The 21,763-nt window shown below is 24.5% G+C and overlaps 2 protein-coding genes across 3 annotated transcripts in view; both read right to left on the reverse strand.

Annotated features, from left to right (window-relative positions):
• Positions 1-21,763, reverse strand: part of LOC134828099 (unconventional myosin-XVIIIa) — a 66,696-nt gene that overhangs the window by 23,357 nt on the left and 21,576 nt on the right. For both annotated transcript variants that reach the window (XM_063841063.1, XM_063841064.1), the window contains 5 exons: positions 18,475-18,849; positions 16,363-16,716; positions 14,364-15,680; positions 14,137-14,304; positions 12,719-12,907 (listed from right to left, as the gene is read on the reverse strand). In XM_063841063.1, the coding sequence (XP_063697133.1) occupies positions 12,719-12,907; positions 14,137-14,304; positions 14,364-15,680; positions 16,363-16,716; positions 18,475-18,849 (2,403 nt within the window). The remainder of the gene's footprint in view (positions 1-12,718; positions 12,908-14,136; positions 14,305-14,363; positions 15,681-16,362; positions 16,717-18,474; positions 18,850-21,763) is intronic.
• On the reverse strand, positions 1,286-4,016 carry LOC134828115 (uncharacterized). Its single transcript, XM_063841083.1, has 4 exons — positions 3,905-4,016; positions 2,031-2,301; positions 1,702-1,966; positions 1,286-1,646 (listed from the first exon to the last, which is right to left on the reverse strand). The coding sequence occupies exons 2-4, from the start codon at positions 2,299-2,301 to the stop codon at positions 1,286-1,288; spliced, it is 897 nt and encodes a 298-aa protein (XP_063697153.1). The 5' UTR covers positions 3,905-4,016.

The raw sequence follows: 21,763 nt of genomic DNA on the forward strand, positions 1-21,763 counted from the left end.
AGTTGGTTGAACGTGCAGCTATTAACTTACGTCTTACAAGAGAGTCCGTCTGTGTACCTATGCGTTGGTTTTTATTTTTTAATAGTTCATTATTGCTATTATTTTATAGAAAAGGTAAAATAATTCGTCGATCGGCGATGGGTATTTAGAAGAAATCACGAGTTATCGGCTTTTTTGTTCGAGAAATGCGGAGATTTTATGCTTTGATGGGCTTGGAGAACGCCGCTGAGAGGTCAAACATTGAAGAAAAATTTTCTGATAGAAGATTTTAGGCGCCAATGACTTTTGAAATGTACTAAAATTGTCTTTTAAAGACTTTTGAAATACTAAAAAATCAATTTTTATATAAAATTTAAAATTTTTTGACAGCTGTCAGTTTAAATTTTTGTCCGATATGCAAATTTAAAGTATTTTTATTATAAGAAAGTCTCGTAAATGTTTTACTTCGAGCTTTGACATCCGTTAATGACATTTAAAATGCTAAAATAGTAGGAAATTTCTATTTTTAATAAAAATTTTGACAGCTGTCAGTTTAAATTTTGTCCGTTAAGATTTTTTACTCAAATTTATTTTTAAAACTCATATAAAAACGCGTTTTAAATTTTTTTAAAGTACTAAAAAACTTTAATTGCATCTAAACTTTCAATTTTTTTTTGACAGCTGTCAATTTAAATTTTTAGCCGTTATAAAAATTTTTATAATAAAAAATTATCAAAAAAATTATTTTACAACTTTTGACAATTAAAATTAGAATTTGAAGAAAAATAAGAATAAAATTCTATTTTTAATAAAAATTTTGACAGCTGTCAATTTAAAAATTTGACCGTTAATTTTTTTTTATTCTTTATTAACTCAAAAGAGTTTAAAGAAATTATTTTATTAAATCTCGAATTTAATAAAAAAAAAAGAAAAAATAAATTTCAAAGAAAATTTTTGGTATCTGTCAGTTTAAATTTTAACCGTTAAAAAAAATTTAAGCTTTTTTAAAAATATTTTTTAATTTTTTTTAATATTTTTTTTAACTACATGAAGACTCAAAAAAATTTTTTTTTCAATCTTTAATCGACTAAAAAAATATTTAAATTTCTGAAATTAAATTTTTTGACAGCTGTCAATTAAAAAATTCAACCGTTAAAAAATTGCATGACTCAATTCTAAAATCTCTTTCAAAAAAATTAATTCACGGTCAACTTTTCAGTACATCGCCATCAAAATCACATGTGAAAATCCATTAAAACGCCATAATTTAATGTTAATTTTCTCTCTTTCTTTACTTTTTCAAACTTCATTTCATCTCATTTAGCTGTTTGAGTAACATTTCCTTGTTCAGCTCGGCAATTTCCTTTTTAATTTTTGCCGTTTCCAATTCAACTTTGAGAATTTCCATTCGCATCGCGTGTTCACGCAATCTTTCGTCGCCGGAATTGAGGTCCATCGGTTGTTCTTGCAGCAAATTGTTATCTTTGTGACTGAAATTCGTGCGATATAAATGCTCGTTTTGCTGATGCGCGAGATATTGCCCTTTGAGGTAGTTTAGCAAGTCGGAATTATCTTGCGGGAAGAATCCGTTGAGGTCATTGGGCATCGCTCGCGATTCGGAATCTTCTTTCATTTGTACTTCGCACATGTTGTGAGAGTTGTTTGCCCTGATTTTGATGGAAATTAGTTAAATTTCAATGATTTTTAAGGGGAAAAAATTACCAATTCGAGGAATGACTAGATTCGGACCCCGCAATATCCTCATCATCCATCGCCAAGTCCTCAGCCGACATATTTTCCTCGAGCGATAATTTAATTTTGGAATAATCGACTTCGTCGGTCAACTCATTCTTGCATAATTTCTTCGCCTCTTGCATAAAATCCCAAATTTCGAACGTGAAGGCACTCGGTTTCTTTTTGTCGGCGACATCTTGACCGAATTTCGAGATGCGATGTTGGTAATCGAGGATCTCGGCACGAGCACAAGCTGTACGAAAAGCACACTTGGGTGAGTAAAAAACGCGAAAAATGCAAAAAAATTAAAAAAAAACCTTTCATTCGTCTCCATTGTTCTTTGATGCGATTGCAATTGCGATCCGTGCCGAAGGTATGACAAAATTTTCTGTAGATTATTTTCCATGCACGATTCTTAAGTGACGTTAGGGCACTATCTAATCGCTTATTCTCAATTATGTACATGTCTTTGCGGCATAACTCGAGCAAATATTTCTTCTCGTCAATACACCAGTTTTGTGTTCGCTCGCGTTTCTTGTATTTGCTGCTGTTGCTGTTACTGTTGCCGCTCGTACCGAACATGATCATCTGGACATTAGCATAAGAACATTTATTATTACGAGTTTTCGATGTTTGTAATGTGAATTTGTTGGCGGAATAAAAAGTGTGGAATGGAGAGAGAAGCAAAAAAGTTTACGAAACAAGTACCCACACAGTTTAATAACTTTTTTTCTTTGTTTTTTCGATAACATGTGCTACTGAGATGACGAGATTTCTATCACAAATTATAGATTTTGTGAATTTTTATGGACTTTTTAATATTTTTTTGCAAAATTATTTGAAATTTGCACGAAATGAACTGTTGTTTTGTGAGAAATTTTATTTTTTTTTCTTAAAAAAATTATTAAATTTAATTTTTTTTTTTTTTTTGAAAAATTATATTTAAAAAATAATAATTTAAAAAAAATAATTAAAAGAAATATAATTTTTAAAATTAAATAAAAATAAAACGAAACAAAAAATACTTAAAAAAAAAATAAAATTAAACAAAAAAAAGAATAAAATTAAAATTAAATGAAAATTAATTAAAAAAAAATATTATTTTTTTTTTTTTATAAAATTGGAAAAATTAAATTTTATATTAAATTAAATTAAATTGAATTAAATGAAAAAATTATTTGAAATAAAAAAATTTTAAAATAAAAAAATAATTAAATAAAATTTTATTGAATAATCATTGAGAAAATAATTTTAAAATTATTTAAATAAAAACAATAATTTATTGAAAAATGATTTACAAAATTAATATAAAAGAATTAAAAAAAAAATTTTTAAATTTAAAAAATATTAATGAAAAATAATTTTAAAAAAATAAGAAATTAAAAAAATCTATTTTTCTCATATTTTTAAAAGAAATTTTGAAAAATTAAAGGAAATTTGATATTTTTTTATACAATTCTTAAAATATTTTTTCTTTCAAAATTCTTAAAAGGGTTTGAAGAAAATTTTTTTCTCAAAAAATATCAATTATTATCAATAATTGCATTTTTAACTTTGATATTAAATATTTTAAAAATCTTAAAAATAAAAAAAATATATTTTTCATAATTTTCTTCTATTTTCACTCAGATTTCATAAAATCAAGTTTAAATTAAGAAAAAAAATATTTTTATGGCATAAAATTTTAAATTTTTGTTAATTTAATATTTTTAAAATTATTTTAAAAAAATAGTAAATATTATAAAAAAAATAATTAAAAATTTTTAATTAAAAAATTTAATTTAATTAATTAACTTTATTTAAAAAAAAAATTAAAAAATTTAATTAAAAATTTCGAAGAAGAAAATTAAAAATTTTTAACATAAAAATACAAAAATTGCCTAATTTTCTCACAAAATAATTAAAAACATCAATTTTTGCCAATTTCACGCAAAACCTTTACATTTTTATTCCATCCTACGACAAAATCAATTCATTTTTATTGAATTTCTCTATTAAGAATCGAGAACAAACATGATTTTGCCTCTCTAATTAAACGATGACTCATTTATTTTAATTAAAATCCACATTAAATTAGCTGCAATTGATCTCGACATTGCACATGTTGCCTTCGAGCGGCAATAATTGCTTTGTTTTTGCTCTCTTTCCAACGTTTTTACTCCAAAAACCAACAAATTTCCACAAAACTTACCCAAAAAATCTATCACCAAACTTCTGTTAGCATCCAAAAATCTCTTTAAACTGCGTCGTTCAGCGTTATTCTAATTTTTACGGACCGTTCATCAAAAGCAAATCGAGTATTTACAAGTACTAGTTAATGACTAAAATAAAATATCTTACATTTCTTAAACCTAACCCATCACACACATCGCACATCGCTGTGTACAGAATTAATATATATCGGTCATGATTTTTGTTATTATTAAAGAAGTAGAGAAAAAAAAATTGTTTGTATGAGTTGTTCCGCGTACACCGCCACGATCTTCTGTGAGTAATTGTCGGATAGTACAGTGTACTTCGCTAGAAATCGTACAACGCGAGAGCACTATAAAACAATTTTTTGCGCGAATAATAAAACAAGAAGCGAATTTTGGGACCGTACATTGGCGCGACATGCCAAAAAAAGACGCACGATGGACCGGGAAACGATTTTTACCCCTACTCGAGTTTAGTAAAGATAAATTTTTGCTGCTCTCTTGTCCACACTTGTTCTAATGGACAACCAAAATGACTCAATAACGACGGATTTTGACGAAAATCGAGCAAATGTTAGGAAATTCGTGAACAATTCCGATCCCATAGTCAGTTATTAATTTAGTTTAGATCCATGAATCTATTTTTTATTTACGATTTTCGCTGTTTAACACACCAACCGCACCGAGTACATGTTAAATTTTTATTGTATTGGTTAAAGTAAGTAACTAAACAAGTGAACGTATGAATTTAGAACATGTACGAAAAAATATATCTCGTACGAGTATATTTAAATAATAATCATGAAGAAAAAAAATTAAAGAGATGATGTGATTCTTATAAATAATGAGAAATCTTTACATGTGTTGATGTCGAATTATTATTTAGTTTTTTAGTATAATACAAGTTCAATCATCTTAAAACGTACGGAAAACGAGATTCAAGAAATTTTTAAACACACAAGTGCTAATTGTAACTGCGGCGAAAACCAAATATGTTGAATTTAAAACGAGATTTTGAAGGTTGGTTTTAGTACATGTGGCAAGAATATGTGCGTAATTCAATTGAAATTTAATGGAATTTGATGTAATGATTCAAAGGTTAATTGGCGATGAAAAAAGGTCCCGTTATGGAAAAAATGTCTAAAAATGGGAGATTCATGAAGAATTTTGGAAGCAAAAGAGAAATTTTTGACCTTTTTTGACAGGTGTCAATTTGAATTTTTTGACCGTTATTTTGATTTTTGATGAATTTTGAATCCAAAAGAGGTCAAAGAGAATTAAATTTTCTTAAAATGTTATTTTTTCAAGTTTTAATGTTTAAATTTGAAAATTTTTGACATATGTCAATTTAAAATTTTAACCGTTATTTAAATTTTTATGAAATTTAAAGCAATTTAATTTAAGAAATTTAATAAAATTTTTAAAAATTAAAAAAAAATTCAAAAGCATAATTTTCAGTTTTAATTAAACATTTTTTAATTTTCATGTAAAATTTTCAAATAAAAAATTTTTATTCATCAGTTGAAAAATCCTAAATTAAATTTAAAAAAAAATTAATAAAAAATTATTTTGATAAAAAAATTGGAGGATAAAATCATTTTAAAATAATTTATGAGTAAAAAATCTGAAAGAAAATGTCAAAAAATTAACTTTAAAATTTTTTATTCAGAAATGTCAATTCAAATTTTGACCGTTATAAAATTTTAAAAAACTGTGAAACTTTTAAATTTCAAACCTTTTAATAATTTTTGACTTGAAGCCATAAATTTCTTATTTATTTAAAAAAAAAAAAAAAAATAAAAAAAATATTAGAGTTAATTTTATTATACCTAATAATTTTATTATTAAAAATAATTTAAATTATTAAATAATAAATTAAATTATTTTTATTTATTTTTTTTTTATTTTAATAAAAATAATAATTTATTTATTAAATTATTTTATTTATTTATTTTTTTATAAAATTTTTTAAATTAATAAAAAATTAATTTTAATTTTAAGTTAAATAAATAATTTAAATTTAAAATTTTTAATTTTAATTAAAAATCTTTAATTTTAATTAAAAATTTAAAAAAATATTTATTTTTTTTATCGTTTTTTTGTTAAAAAAATTTTCTAATTTTTAAAATTAAAAGATTCAAGAATGAAAAAAAGATTAAATTTCAGAAAAAAAAATAATGAAGCAAAATCAACAAAAAATGACAAAAACTACTTTCTTCTTCCATCCAAAAGAATAAATAAAATTTCTTGTAAAACAAGCAGTTTGTCATTAAAGTAACAAACCTGCACCATTTTACACAATTTTCACTTTCAACTCTCTTCTGCACTAACGAGATGTCTCACTAACATCTTTTGACAGCTGTCAATTAGTCATAAATCGCAATAATCTCAACAAATTCTACTAAATCAAATTATTTTAAATTCACTGAAATGTTCCATACCTTTTTTAATTTTTGCTTCGCTCGACAACTTTCCATTGATTACAATTCCTTGCAAATTTGCAATTCCAAATCATTAAATTTTTTATGAGCTATTATTATTAAATCTATTAAAAATTTCAATAATACGCAATTTTTTGCAATTTTTGCAACAAAAAAACGTAATCAATGTCATAAATGCAATGCGTGGAAATTTCAATGCAATTTTTCAATTATTAACTTTTTTTGTGCTTCTTATCAGAAATAATAGCAATAATTATTTTTGTCGCACAGATGTGTAGGTGTGGCTTCCGTTGGCGCAGACAGACAGGAAGTAGATCTCGTGCAAAATTCACGCGAAATTGGATTTTTATCTAACGTGCCATAAGATATTACTGCAACGGTAATATTACTTCTTGTAACATGCCAATAATTACTTGATTTTTCCTTAAATATCAACTTGTTAGCGAGATTTTCTTACTTTGGACAAACTGTAGCAGAATGTCAATGACAGTCCATGTGAGTGTGTGTGGATAATTTAAAGCTCTCTCACGTTTCGTGATTTTTTTTTTCAATGTTGTTAGATACACTTCGCACATGAAACGAAAGAAATAGATATTAGAAAGTTTTTTTCATTCACTCATGCTGTGAAATAATTTCCACGTACGCGAATGCTTAACACACATATTTAAATTTTGTGCACGTGTGAACAATTTCGTGTGCGATTTTAATAATTTTTTATTAGTTATTAATTATTTTTCTGTTTTTTTTTCAGTTCAATGGGCAAGTCACAAGTTATGAAAGTCTCTTTTGGATTTTGTGCCGGAAAAATTTTGTTGGATCATAAATTATTATCCATCGTGTGTCACTATAACTTGCTCTATTTTGCATGTTTTCCTGATAAATTTAGTCGCAAGTGAAAACGGAAAGTGCTCGTAATAATTATATTACATGCAGTTAAAATATAGGAGAAAAATTTTACATCAGTAGGTAAGGGCGATACAATTATCGAAAATGTTTTTTTTTATTTCTCGACATTTCTAAAATGTTAGAAATTTTGTTTTTAAAAATTTTAATATAATTCTTTATTTTAAATTAAATAATTTAAATAATAATTTAATTTTTAATTAATTAAATAAAAATTAATTATTAATAAAAATTAATAAAAAATAATTTTTATTTTTTATAATTTTAATTTATTTAATTTCGTTAAAACTTAAATTTAAGTTATTTTTTTTAATTTAAATTAATTTTCATTTAAATTAATTTTAATTAAATTTTTTATTTTTAATTTTAATTATATTTTATTTTTAATAAAAAATTTAATTAAATTTTATAATTAAATTTATACCTAACTATTTTTTTAATTTTTATTAACTTTCATTTAATTGATTTTTTTTTATTTAAAATATTTTTTTATTTTTAATTTAATTTAATTTTATATGAAAATTAACCAAAAATAAAATGATTGTTTTTTTTTTAATTAATTTTTTTATTATTTTTTAAATTATTTTTTTTATTTTTTTAAATTATATTTTTTCAATTTTTAATTTATTTAAATAATTTAAATATAGTTACTCAAATAAATTTTTTAAAATAATTTAATTAAAATAAAAATTAATAATTTTCAATTCAAAATTTATTTAAAAAAATTAAATGATAAAATAATTTAGCAATTTTTATTTTTATTAAATTTAATTTATTTAATTTTATTAAATTTTTAAAACTATTTTTTTTTTAAATTAATTAAATTAAATTTTTTTAATTAATTTATTTAATTAAAAAAAATATTTTCGTTAATTGTATCAACCTAAAAAATTATTACTAAAATTTACACTATATCATGGCTCATGAAAGAAACATGTTAATGTTTCTCACGCTGTTCCATCACAACGAACACCGTAAAATGCATTTGATTAGTGATTTGCACTAAAAATATTTATCTAAAATTTATTCATAAATTTTATTTTGTACATTTCGCTTACAATCGCGAGCAGCGCCTTTCGTACCAAAACTACCAAACGTCGTAACGTCGAAAAATAAGTTATTAAAATTTAAGCAAGATTTTTGTTTGCAGATAAGTGTTTTATGATGCAGCAGCTTGTCTTGTTGTTGTCTCTCGTGGCTTGTGCGTGTGACGGAAATAATTTTTATTATATTTTGTTCAATCACACACATTTTCCGCCTTTTGAACATTTTATTTGCAAGTAACTCAAGCAGTGTGTCATAGTATTTTTTATTTATTTTTTTATTAATATTTATAGGAAAACTGTTATTTATTTGTTTGTTTTTTTTTTATTTGTGTCTCAAAAAATAAATGCAAACTGCATGCCGTAATAATTTTTCAGAAAAATATATTAAGTAATATTTTATAAATACAGACAAAAAATAATTGTTTATCTCACTCTCCAAAAAATTGTTTATTTTTATATAAAAAAAAATTATTCATCAGGCATTCACATTTTTTTTTTATTTTTTTCTCTTTCTTCATATGAAAGACGATTTTTTTCCGCAGCAACAAAAAAAAATGTTAACATAATAAAATAATTACGATAAAATTCAGACACTTTTTCTGATCGGTGCATCTTAATTGCATATCTTCACTGCACGCGGTTATTTAACTCTTTTTGCATCGAAAAAGGGCTTGCAGCGATCCGTATTCCGTCAAGTCAGTCAAATTAAACGTTAATGCCATCAAATAAAGAAATTTCTCGTGGGTAGCAAATAAATGTGTAATTTTCGGTGATTATTTGAACAGAAAAAAAAAACAACCTGTTGAGAATCGTGTGTCAGCGGGTTGTCTGAGTCAAAAAATGCTTCTTCTTAAAATTTTTATTTTTGTTTATTACGCTTGATTGCTTGATTACCCGATAAACAGAGTAAAAGATCATTCAAATGATGGTTTGATTAAAATGATTTTTTTTTAATTTGACTGCGTTAATTAGTGACGCATACTGCGTTGTTGAGCCGATGTGAAAGAAGATCAATTAACAAAAAAAAAAATAAATAAATAAAAAGTAAATTGAAGCGTTACTGCGGGATTATTGTTGCGTAAGACGCATTTTTGGCAGTTTTTGTGGGATTTATTTTTTTTTTATGGGAAGCAGTGGTTGAATGAACTTTGAACTCGATGGAGGTTGAAAGGTGAATTTTTTGATGACGGTTGTTGGTTTTTGGGATAAAAATGACAGATTTTAGATATTAAGAGATGGTTTAAATTGATTTTTGAAATTAAAATCAAGTTTAAAAAATTCACAGTTAAAAGATTATTTTTGAGCAAGGCTTTTTTTGGGATTATAGGAGGCTTAAAAATTTATTGATGGTCAATGATAACTTCATTTCCCTATTTTTATGATTTTAATTTTATGAAATTTAAATGATTTTTATTTTTTGCATAATTTTTGCATGATTTTCAAGTTCATAAAATGAAAAATTTAAATTAAAAATAAATTTAATTTTTTTTAAATTAAATTAAAAATTTAAAAATAATTTAATTTTAAATTATTATAAATATTTATAAGTTATTATAACTTTAAATAATTTTTTTAAAATTAAATTAATTTTTAATAATTTAATTAAATTTACTTATAAATTATTTTAATTTCTTTTTAATAATTAATTAATATAATAATTTAAAAATTATTATTTTTTAATTAATTTAAATTTTAAATAATTTTTTAAAATAAATTAATAAATTTAATTTTATTTTATTTTTTTTTTAAATAAAAAAATTTTAATTTCAGATAAATTAAAATTTATTTAATTTTTTTTTAAATTAAAAAAAAATTAATTATTTTATTTTTAAATAAAATAAAATTTTATTAATTTAAAATTAATTTTTTAAAATTAAATTAAAATTTAAATAAAATTTTATTTACATTATCTTTTTAAAATTTAAATTAAAAATTAAAAAAAAGATCATCTTAACGAGTTTTATTAATTAATAAAAAAATTAATTAAAAAAATATTTTAAAAAAATATTATTTAATTTTTTCTTAAGCCAAAAATCACAAATTTAAATAAAAATACCTCATAATTTGACATTCCATCTCAAAATCACGCCAATTCATCACAAATTCACCGATTTTCCTCGCCTCTTAACGTCTCTTTTTAACGACTTTTAATAAATTTCGCAAAAAATATTCCATCAAAGGTCAACTTTTACTTCGTTAATCGGCTAAATTTCGTGCCAATAAATCAATTACATGAAAATTCAGTTCAAAAGGTCGCGCATTTTTGTGGGTCAATAACTGCAGATCGCTTACATTTCTCGCCAATACTCTCACAGCTGCACACAGCGAGGTAATTAACATTTTTCATTTCTTTTTTTGAAAAATTGCCTTGTAATTAAAGAGACTTTTAACACCACGCCAACATTTTTTTTTTGCATGTTCCGTCTGTCTAATGAAATAAAAGCAATGTCAAGATCAGATCTATTGTGTGCTTGTGCACGCTTTCATTCACTTTTTATTTACCCATTTTTACGTTTTTTGCTGCTGAAGTACAGAAAAATGAAAGAAAAAATGCAAATAACTGTGAAATTTCTTTCATTTTCTGTTCGGAGTTGCATTTTATAATTGGAGTATTGTTAAAATAAATTTAAAAAATTTTTCTCTTGAATGATTTTTTTTTAGTTTTAGATCCTAATCTCGATGCCAAACTCGATTATTTATCTGATTATTTATTAGAAAATCGTTGTACTCCCGCATAAAATAATCAATTTATCATATCTTGGGCATGTGATGTTGTTAAGTGAAGTGAACCATTTCAATTTCTTCCTACTTCAAGTACAGAAAAATGCGTCGAGGTAAAACTGGTTAATGATTTTTTTTTCTTACTTTTTATTATTCATTCATGTTTCTTCGCTAAAAACGGTCAGTTTATTGCCCTTTACCTTCGATAAATGGTGAGACGCAAGCGATTATGTATGGTTTTCAGTGTTAAGCAGTCACCACTGACTGCTGCTGCTGCGCTCGAAAGAAAGTGAAATGATTTCGTGACTTAAAAAGTTTTTTTTTTTTGCGTTGTCTCTCTTTTTCGATTCGAATAAATATGTGTGTTCTTATCTCGTGCATCTTGCGCAGTAATACATCAACATTCCAGTGTCCCTTTTTTCGTTTTGCGAACAGCCAAGGCACGATTGGCATGTATGAAAGGCGCACCGAAATGAATTAGGCGGATGAAATAATTGAAAATGTTTTTTAAATGAAGATTTTCGATCTCGAAATAAAATTTTTCGATCTCGAAAAAAAATTTTCAAATCTAAAAATTAAAAATTTAGTTTTTAAGATTAAATTTTTAGACCTCAAAATATTTTTTTAATTGTCTAAATAAATATTTTGCTTTTGAAAGTAAAATTTTCGATCTCGAAGTGAAATTTTTCGATCTCGAAATAATTTTTTTTAAAACTTGAAATGAATATTATTCTTTCAAAAATTAAGTTTTTTGACTTCAAAATATTTTTTTTATCATGAAAATAAATATTTAGCTAAGAAATAATATTTTTTGTTCTCGAAAAAAAATTTTTCGCTTTCGATTAATTTTTTTTAAAGTCTCGAAATGAAATTTTTCGATCTCGAATGAATTTTTTATTCTGAAAATTATTTTTTTTTTATCTCGAAAAGAATAAATAGCAATTTTTTTGTTCTCGAAATTGAATTTTTATAACTCGAAAAGAAAAATTTAATTGTTTAAATGAAATTTAAATTATCGAAATAATTTTTTTCGATCTCGAACTCAAAATTTTTCTTTTGTAACAAGCTTTTTAGTTAAAAATTGAGATAAATAAAATATTTTTAATAATTGTATCAGCCTGTAATTCGTCATATGATGAAAGAAGAAAGAGAAAAAGAAAGATCTCATGATGAACCTGCTTTCGATACATTTATATAACAACAACTTCTTAATATTTATTGTTATTGTTGTAAATTGATGTTCAACCTTTTTTTATTAAATTTTATTTTTTTGGCGATTCATAATTATTTATATTTTTTTTAACTTGTGGGCAGCGAGCGAAACTTTCTCGTATGCAAGCCGCCTCAAACAATCATTAAGCGACAACAATGTTGAATAAATATATCGACAAAGTTTCAATGTAATAATCACAAATGATCCAATTTGCCGGAGAAGAAGTTCGTTAGAAATAATTGCAAGACGCCTCTTCCGTGATGCGAGTCTCTCTTTCAACACACGAGACTTGAATAGAGGAGTAATAAACATGAAGGAAAAAAAAAACAAACACAACCCGCAGCGAAAAATTATGTGCGATTACACTTCCGATAAATTATTATCTGCAGCGCAAAAAAAAATACTGTTTCTTTGCATAAATTTCATAATCATAACAATTACGAGCATGTGATAAAGGAAAGAAATAAAAGTAAAAATTGTACTCACCTGACTTGGACCGATGCGATAACAGGACGGATCGATCTCGTTATGCGATAAAATTTGCTCGACGGTGATGTCTTTCGATGTTGCATCAGCCAAGAGACCAAAGCGACGAATGAATTCGGTCAGGGGAACTGTTTCAGGGAATCCCAAGCGATGAAGACGAGCTGCTTCGAGGATTTGGGAACCGCGTAACTGAAAATAATGAGAAAAAATTTTAGTTTTTTGTTGTTTTGAGATGAAAAATTAAGAATTTTAAGAGAAATTTTTGACAAAATAATAAATTTTTACAATTTAATATTAAAAATGACTTAAAAAAATATCAAAATTTAAATTTTGATAAATATTACGAAATTTGTGAGTATACAAAGTATTACAATTTTTTACTTCTTATTTAAGTTAATTTTAATTTATAAAAAAAAGATTTTTAATAATCTTTAAAATTTTTAATTATTTTTTAAGAATTAAAATTTTCAATATAAGAAAAATTGTACGAAGTAAATTATTCTTTAAAAAAATATTTTGGAGTATTTTTTTACAATTGTAGATATTTAAATTTAATTTTTCTTAATTCTTTGATCCTATAATATAAAATTTTATATTAACTATTTATTTTTCTTTCTAAAATTTTAAAAAATTTCAATTTTTAATTTCATTTTGAATTTTTTAATGAACTATAGACAATCTTAATTTTTTATTTATTTAATTTTTTAAAATTACTTTAATTTAAAAATTAAATTAATATTTAAATTAATATTCAATTATAAACTTAATTTAATATTTAATTTAATTTTAATTTTTATATTTTTTCAATTTATTGATTCTCAAATATAAAATTTAATTTCAATCAAGTCTTTTTAGCTTTAACATTTTATATTTTTTTTTAATTTCAAAGTTTTCAAAGAAAATTTCAACTTTTAATTTAATTTGTATTTTATTTTAATTTTTATTTTAATTTAATTTTAACTTTTTGAATTTTTTGTCATTCTTCAATTAACAAAAAAAAATAAAAACAAAATTTTATTTTATGAATGTTTTGGTCTTAAATTTTTTTTTAAAAAAAAAGGAGAGAAAAAGATAATTTTTCCAATTTATTGTAATTAAGTTAAATTTAATAAAATTAAAAATTTATTAAAAGTTAAATTTTCTCTTTTAAACTATGAATTTTGATATTTAATGGGTAATATTTAATCAACTAAAATTTTTTATCTCATAAAAAATTTTAATTTATAATTTTCGGACTAAATTTTAGGTAAAATTTGAGTTTTCGAAAATTTTCTTCAATTTTTTGAATCATTTTAAACTTTCTATCAATTTTTTTTATCAAAAATTTGTTCTTTAAACATATTTTTCCTTTAATTTTAAGCCATTTTTTTCAAAAACTATCTCTTTAAAATCCTTTTTTTAAGATTTTCGTCTTGTACCTGACTTCGCAACAACGGAACATTAACAATATCTTCACTATTTTGATGAAACGCTTTATTGCTGACAAGAGAAGATGAGCCTGCTGAATGTTGCAACAAGAAACAATGCACAAAATGTGTTCCAGTTCTTCGGATCGTGTCAATAATGCCATCTACTGTAAACTTCACCTAAAAATTAAATTCAAAAAATTAATTAAAAATTCAAATTTTACAGAAAAATTTCTTACTTGAAGCATCACAGAGTTCTTCTTCACGCCGGCAGTCGTAAAAGATCGTCTTATGCTCGAAACGCGTCTCAACGATTGACTTCCTTCGACGCCAGCAATCGACCCGAAGAAAATTCCATTTCCTCCCCTCGCATTCGTTCCGATAAACAAATGACTGATTTCCGCTTTTGTGCTGTCCTGCAACAGTGACGTCGCATTTTTGGTTGAATTGTGTTCGCGACTCGCCTTGAGCCAACCACTCGTCGAATAAAGAACGGGATTTGTGCCTTGCAAGTGTTGCAAAATGAATTGACGCGTTCCGGCGCCTTTTCTCAGCAACGGTTGATATTCGCGATCGCCATAATGGAAGAAAAGTCGTTCGAGGAACGAGTCGTCGTTTGAGTTTGGATACATGGATTCCTCATCCAAAAGCCAAAGTAATCCACGACGATCGACATCTCTCAAGTCGCGTTGTGACGTTCGCATCACGTGACTTTGCGGCGCTTTATCAAGCAAACTCACAAGAGGACCCGGATTACTTTCGATAAAACCTTCCGTATCGATTTCGACGAGTTCTTGGGCGTAACGATCCCGTGGAGCAACCAACGTTGTGTGATGGAACAAAAGTTGCAAGCGTTCTTGCAGGTAATTGTGACGCAAATCGCTTAACGTGGCGCCAGCTTGTTGTCCGCAACTCGCGGGATTCTGAAATCCGGGCGTGTCAACCAACAAAATCGACGCAATTGTGTGACTTGGCGACGAAATTGCTTTATTTACTAAAGCAACAGCTGCTGACATCGCTTCCGCATACAACCCGATGACGAGTCCCTCGAGACTATCCCATGCCGCATTTGGACTATGTTCGGGACTATCAGCTGGAGATCGCGTTGGCGTGCCCGGATTTGATGTATTTACGGGAAAAGCAGCTGCTGTCAAGTCATCCATGGAAACTCCGAGCAACATGGCAGCTTTTCTTGCCGACGATGGATGCGCAAATTGCGTTCGAGCTGTCGTGCCTGTGCCGAGTTTTGTTGCTCCCGCACATCCCAAGTGATAAATTGATGCTAAAACGCACCAAAGCGCCTTAACAGAATTATTGGGGATGCCCAACGTTGAAAATGCCTGCACAAGTCGAACAAAGTCTGAAGAAGCTTTTGCGCGTTCGTCAAGTTTTGTGGGAATTGAGATAAAAGGGTTTGAATCGTCGAAATTGATGTTGTCCAAATGGAGTTCTTTCTGTAATGCTCCTTCAGCGCCGGCGAGAAGACGAGTTAAGACATGGAACGTGTGTTCGTTGCTCATGCGACGTCCTGCGCGGGATTTTTCCAACAAAAGAACCTAAAAAAAATTTAAAAAATTAATTTTTGCTTGACAGAAAATTTAAAAAAAAAATTAAATTAATTTTTTCTTCAAGAAAAATTTTAAAATAATTTTTTTTTTCAAGAAAAATTTTAAAATTAATTTTTTTCTTCAAGAAAAAATTTAAAATTTTTTTTCTTTAAGAAAAATTTTAAAATTAATTTTTTTCTTTAAGAAAAATTTTAAAATTAATTTTTTTCTTTAAGAAAAATTTTTAAATTAATTTTTTTCTTCAAGAAAAAATTTAAAATTAATTTTTTTCTTTAAGAAAAATTTTAAAATTAATTTTTTTCTTCAAGAAAAATTTTAAAATTAATTTTTTTCTTCAAGAAAAATTTTTTAAAATATTTTTTTTCTTTAAGAAAAATTTTAAAATTAATTTTTTTCTTTAAGAAAAATTTTAAAATATTTTTTTTCTTTAAGAAAAATTTTGAAAATTAATTTTTTTCTTCAAGAAAAATTTTAAAATAATTTTTTTTTTAAGAAAAATTTTAAAATAAATTTTTTTCTTCAAGAAAAATTTTAAAATTAATTTTTTTCTTAAAAAAAATTTTAAATTAATTTTTTTCTTAAGAAAAAATTTAAAATTAATTTTTTCTTCTTTAAAAAAAATTTTTAAATTAACTTTTTTCTTGTTTTAAAATTTTTATTTTAGATTTACCTGCACCGAAGCTGATGCAATTTGTCCCGTATGATCAAAATCCAAGCTCAAAATCTGCGTGAATCGCGTCGCATTCGAGTTCATGCAAGTTTTTGTGTTTCCAAAAGACTCGAGAATCGTGTTCATCGCATTCACCTTCTCCGCCGTGAGTAATTTGTTCGTGCTGCCCGCTGCCAATGTCAAATAATACAAAGCATGTTTGAAGCTCGTTGTCTTGCCCGATGCCGATCTGCCCATGAAGATCAAACTTTGGTCGCGACGCGTTTCCATCATCGTTCGGTACGCCGTTTGGGCGAGCGAGTAAACGTGCGGCGGCATATCTTCGGTTTTGCATCCGCGGAACATCGAGACCACCTAAAACGAGAGAAAATAAATGAAACTCATTAGATTTTAATTGAAATTGCAGCGAAAAAGACGAGTTGCAATCGTTTAAAAGCAGTTCGAAATCGTTTAAAATGATTGAATGCATCGTTTGATAAATTGTACGAGCATGACCTTTTAAGTTGTTGTTGCCGTAATTTGATGGATGTCTAACTCGTTTTAGTGAGTATTTTTATGATTTATGCTCATTGAGATAAATTCACGTTTTTATTTCGTATCAAAATGGTCAAAGTGCATTGCCATTAAATGTTTTTTTTTTGTTTCATCTTTTGAACGTTTTTGTGTCTCAAAGAGGAAAATTTTAATTAAATTTTGAAAAATTTATTGAAAATAAAATAAAAAATTTTCAGAAAAGTAAAAAATATAAATATTTTTATTAAAAAAAATTCTTAAAAAAGAAACGTATTTAAATAAAAATATTAAAAAAATTAATAATTCATAATAAAATTAAAAATTAAATTAAGAAAAAAATTTTATTAAAATTAAATTTAAAAAATATTACAAAAACGTTCAGAAGATGAATTAAATTTAATTAAAAGACATTAAATATTTAAATTTTAATAATTTTTTTCTGTTATAAATTTAATTCGAACTTTAAATTCAAAAATTTAATATAAGAAAATATTTGTAAAAGGATTTTTAGCATTTTTTTAATTTTAGCAGTTACCTTAATTTTTTTAAACTTTAATATTTATTTTTTTAATAAAATTTTTTTAAAATTTTTTTTAATAAAATAAATTAAAAGAAATTTTTTAAAAATATTTTTAAATTTTGTGAACAAAAAAAATTTAAAATTTTAAAATCTTAAATTTTACTTTCACAAAATAACCCTTGAAAATTTTAGTAATATTTTTTTAATAGGTAGTTATAATTTATTTTTTCAAAATAATTTCATTATTTTTTTAATAAAAAAATTAAAACTTTGATATTTTTAAATATATTTCATTAAAATATTTAATAATAAATTTTTAAAATATCAAATCATTGAAAAATTTTAAAGAAGCAAAAAAGCGCTTCATTGAAAATTTTTAATTCCGAAAACCTTTCTATTGCGGTTTGCATTGTTGTAATCGTAATGACATAATAATCGCGACCATGCAAAAAACATTTTTCGATAACAATTTATGCTCGTAACCCGGCTCACATCATTTTAGAATGGAGAGCCCTGAAGCTTCTTTTTGAGGTTACTTGCGTGCAATAATGCCTCTTAGTTGCTTGGTACAACTTAATACACATTTCAACAATAATTAGTATGTTACCTCATGAGATATCGTTCCTTCCTCGTGGCGATGCACGGTATGAAATAATAATTTTCATGCAAAATTTTATTTTTTTTTTCATTCGAGAAGAACTCAAAAGGCTCAAAAGGGAATTTTTTTAATGACTAATCCAGACTTGGATTAAAGAAAAAAATTTTATTCGCAACTAGACATTAACTTTGACAGCGAAAAAAAATCGTTCAATATGATTCATGTTGCATTGAGGAGATTTATTGCACGCAAAAATAATAAAATATCGAGTTGAAAGTGCACCAAACGCGCATAATGCACATTTGTTTCGTAAAAAGACAATAAATACGAAGCGAGAGAGATAAAAACAATTTTTTTTTTCGTCTAAAACGCAATTTAGTGTACAATATCGTCGAGTTTATCGCCTTCGGGGCATAAACTTTCAATTTTTTGTGCACTTTTCATAAATGCAAGACAATTTATCGCATGGGAATTTACTCACCTTTTCCGAGTAAAGCGAAAGTGGTGCCATCGGGTTAACAACCATCAAAATAGGTCCAGCCCGTGTATGGATTAAGTTACTGGCGTATCTTTGGCGTAACACATGCAGCACGGAGGCCTCGTTCAAGTGCTTCAAGTGACAAATGTCTTCGCACAAGTCGAGTTTTGAGTTGTTGGCTTTCTCGATGTCGTCTTCGTCGACGGTAAGTTGCTCGCCATTATGCTCCAATTGGATAAGTACTTTGCCCGGTTCGACGCCTGTTTGTTGCGGCAAACGGAGAGCTGCGCAAAAACCGCCACGATGAACAAGCCAAATGTTTTCGCCTGCTTCGGTTTTCCAAAGATCTCCGTTGGCGTGATTGTTGTCGAATTTTGTCTGAAAAGAGAAAAAATAGTAAAATTTTAATTAATTTATTTTTATTTATTTATTTTTTTTAAGAATTAATTTTTTTTAAATTAATTTATTTACCTAAAGAAATTTTTTAATTTATTTTTTTTTTAATTTTAATTAATTTTTTTACTTTTTATTATATCAAATAAATTTTTATTTCAATTTAAATTATCAAAAAAAAGTCAATTTTAATTTTTAAAAAATTTTTAGAAAAAAAAATGAAATATAAAAAAAATAGTTTCATCTAAAAATTTATTAAATTAATTTATTTTATTAAATATTAAATTTAATTAAATATTATCTAATCTAATTTAAATTTATTTTTTAAAATTAAATTTTTTTTATTATTAAGAATTAATTAAAAAAATAAATTTTATTTTTGAAATTTTAATTTTAAAAAAAATAAATTATTTAATTAAAATTTTATTAAATTTTTAATTTTAATTATTTTTTTTTACTTAAATTATTTTTGAAAATATAATAAATTTTTTATTTTAATTTTTTAAATTTAAAAAAAATTTTTTAAAAAATAAAAACTAATTAATCGATTTTTTAAAAATTAATCAAAATTAAAAAATAAAATATCAATTAATTTATTTTTTAAATTAAATTAATTAAATAATTTTTTTTAAAATTAAAAATGACCTACTTTAATTATTTTTAATTTTATTTAAAAAAATATTTAATTAATTTATATTTTTAATTATTAATTATTTACATTTAATTTTAAAAAATAATTATTTTTACTTAATTTTCAGAAAAAAATTATTAATTAACTTATTTATCTTATAATTTCAGGAAAAAGAAGACAAGGTTCACTCATTCTGTCTGTTACAAAAAAAAATCATTTTAATTAATCCAAACCAAGCACTCTCAATTTAGCCATCAAGGAAGTAGAAAACGCAAATTAAATAAATTTTTCTCGCGTCGAGATGAGATGATGAGGAGTTACACAACTGCATAATATATTCTACACACATTTAATTAACATCAACATTACTCTAATGGTTTACATTTATTTATTATTATAATTATACACATTTACTCTCGCCGACCGATGCGTTATTATCTCGGGCAAGAAAAGAAGATGTTTGACAAGCGAAAAATGTTTAAATCTTTTAATTTTCATAAACAAAAGAGTTGGCTTGAGAAAGTTCTGCACGGTGGTCGACACACCGAGAATTGATTGAAACACCTCTTTTACGCGTTAAAAGCAGAGAAATTTATGCGAAAAATAATAAATAATAAAATAAATGCGGAAACTCGAACCAATATAGGTCAACAACATGCAGAAATATGTATCTAAGGCTTCCTCGTGCGTTTGTGTCAGTAGTTGAGAAAGAAACAAGAATAGCTTGACACATTTTGCAGTTTATTCTGAAAAAGAAAAATTATTTACCACACACTCGACGCGACATCGACATTAAAAAAGAGATTAGCCCCCTTGTTACTTTATCTCATTAACGATCGAATTGTAAAGACAAAACAACAAATTATAATTTTTATTTTTTTTTTTTTTTTGCAAAGTTGAACGATAATAATTGAAGTAGAGCTTATTAATGTGTTTGCGAACTATTTTATTAATGAGATAACAACCAGAAATGGACACACAACACAATTTTTTATTATACTTATTTTTTAAATACTTGCGCTTGTGGGTGAATCTCTATTTATGGCAAAGGGGCTAATGACTACAGAAGCTATTGAGAAGTTTTTTTTATTTGTATTTATTTAATGTATTGACAAGTTAATAAATTTAAAAATCTCGGAAGGAAATTGTGCTACTTTTAATTTTTTTAGAGGGAGTAAAAATAGATCAAAGCACATTTTTATAAGAAATTTAAATTTTTAATAAATTTAAAAATTAATTTCATTGAAATTTATTTTTAATTAAAATTATTTTTAAAAAATTATATAATTGAAATAAATTATGTATTAAAAAAATAATAAAATTTAAAAAAAATTCAAAATTAATTTTATTAAATTATTTATTAATTAATTTATTAATTAATTAATTAATTAATTAATTAAAATTAAATTTAAAATATATTTGTGTAATTTAAGAAATGTAAATTTAAGAAAATTTATTTAAATAATTTTTTTGAAAAATTTATTTCAGAAAAATTAAAGATTTACTAAATTTGAAATTGAAATTTTTATTTTTTGTTTTTTAAAAATTAAAAAAAAATATTTAAATAAATAATTATAAATTAATTCAAATAATTTTTTTAACAAAAAAGATAAAATTTTTAATTTTTATTTAATTTAATAATTTTATTAATTAATTTTAAGATCTATCAATAATTCTGGTCAAAACACAAAATTATTTTTTTTAGTTTTTAAAAATTAAATTTCAAATATTTTTTATCAGCCTCAGGTCTAAAAAATTTCCCTTTTAAAATTTATATCATATAAAACAGACAGACACATCCTGTCCTGCAGCGAATTTCAAGCCTCTCCTCATAACAAAAAGTAATGAATTATTAATAAAACGTAACCAGCTACAAATAAATGAGATGACGACAAACGCTGTTTGTCTAGAAATTCCAACATTCTTATAAATAAATGGGTAATGTAAAAAAAAATAATGAATAATAAATTATAATAATTATTAACGTTATAATAGAAAGATCAGCCGTAAGTATTTATTAACCTGTCGTTGAATGAATGAACGCTCATTCATAAATTTTAATCCTCTTAATTTTTTCAAAAATAAAAATTTCATTTAGGAAACTTGTTTATCTATTTTTTGTTTCAAGTTGCTTTAAAACAATGACAAAGTGTACTAATTTTAATTGAAAATTGGATTTTAATTAAAAAAATAATTTTTTGCTCTAATTACTTTTTAAATTTTATCATGTAATAAAAACAAGTTTTCAAAAATTATTTAAATAAATAA

This window comes from Culicoides brevitarsis, chromosome 1 (assembly GCF_036172545.1).
Source record: "Culicoides brevitarsis isolate CSIRO-B50_1 chromosome 1, AGI_CSIRO_Cbre_v1, whole genome shotgun sequence".
Classification (NCBI taxonomy): Eukaryota; Metazoa; Arthropoda; class Insecta; order Diptera; family Ceratopogonidae; genus Culicoides; species Culicoides brevitarsis.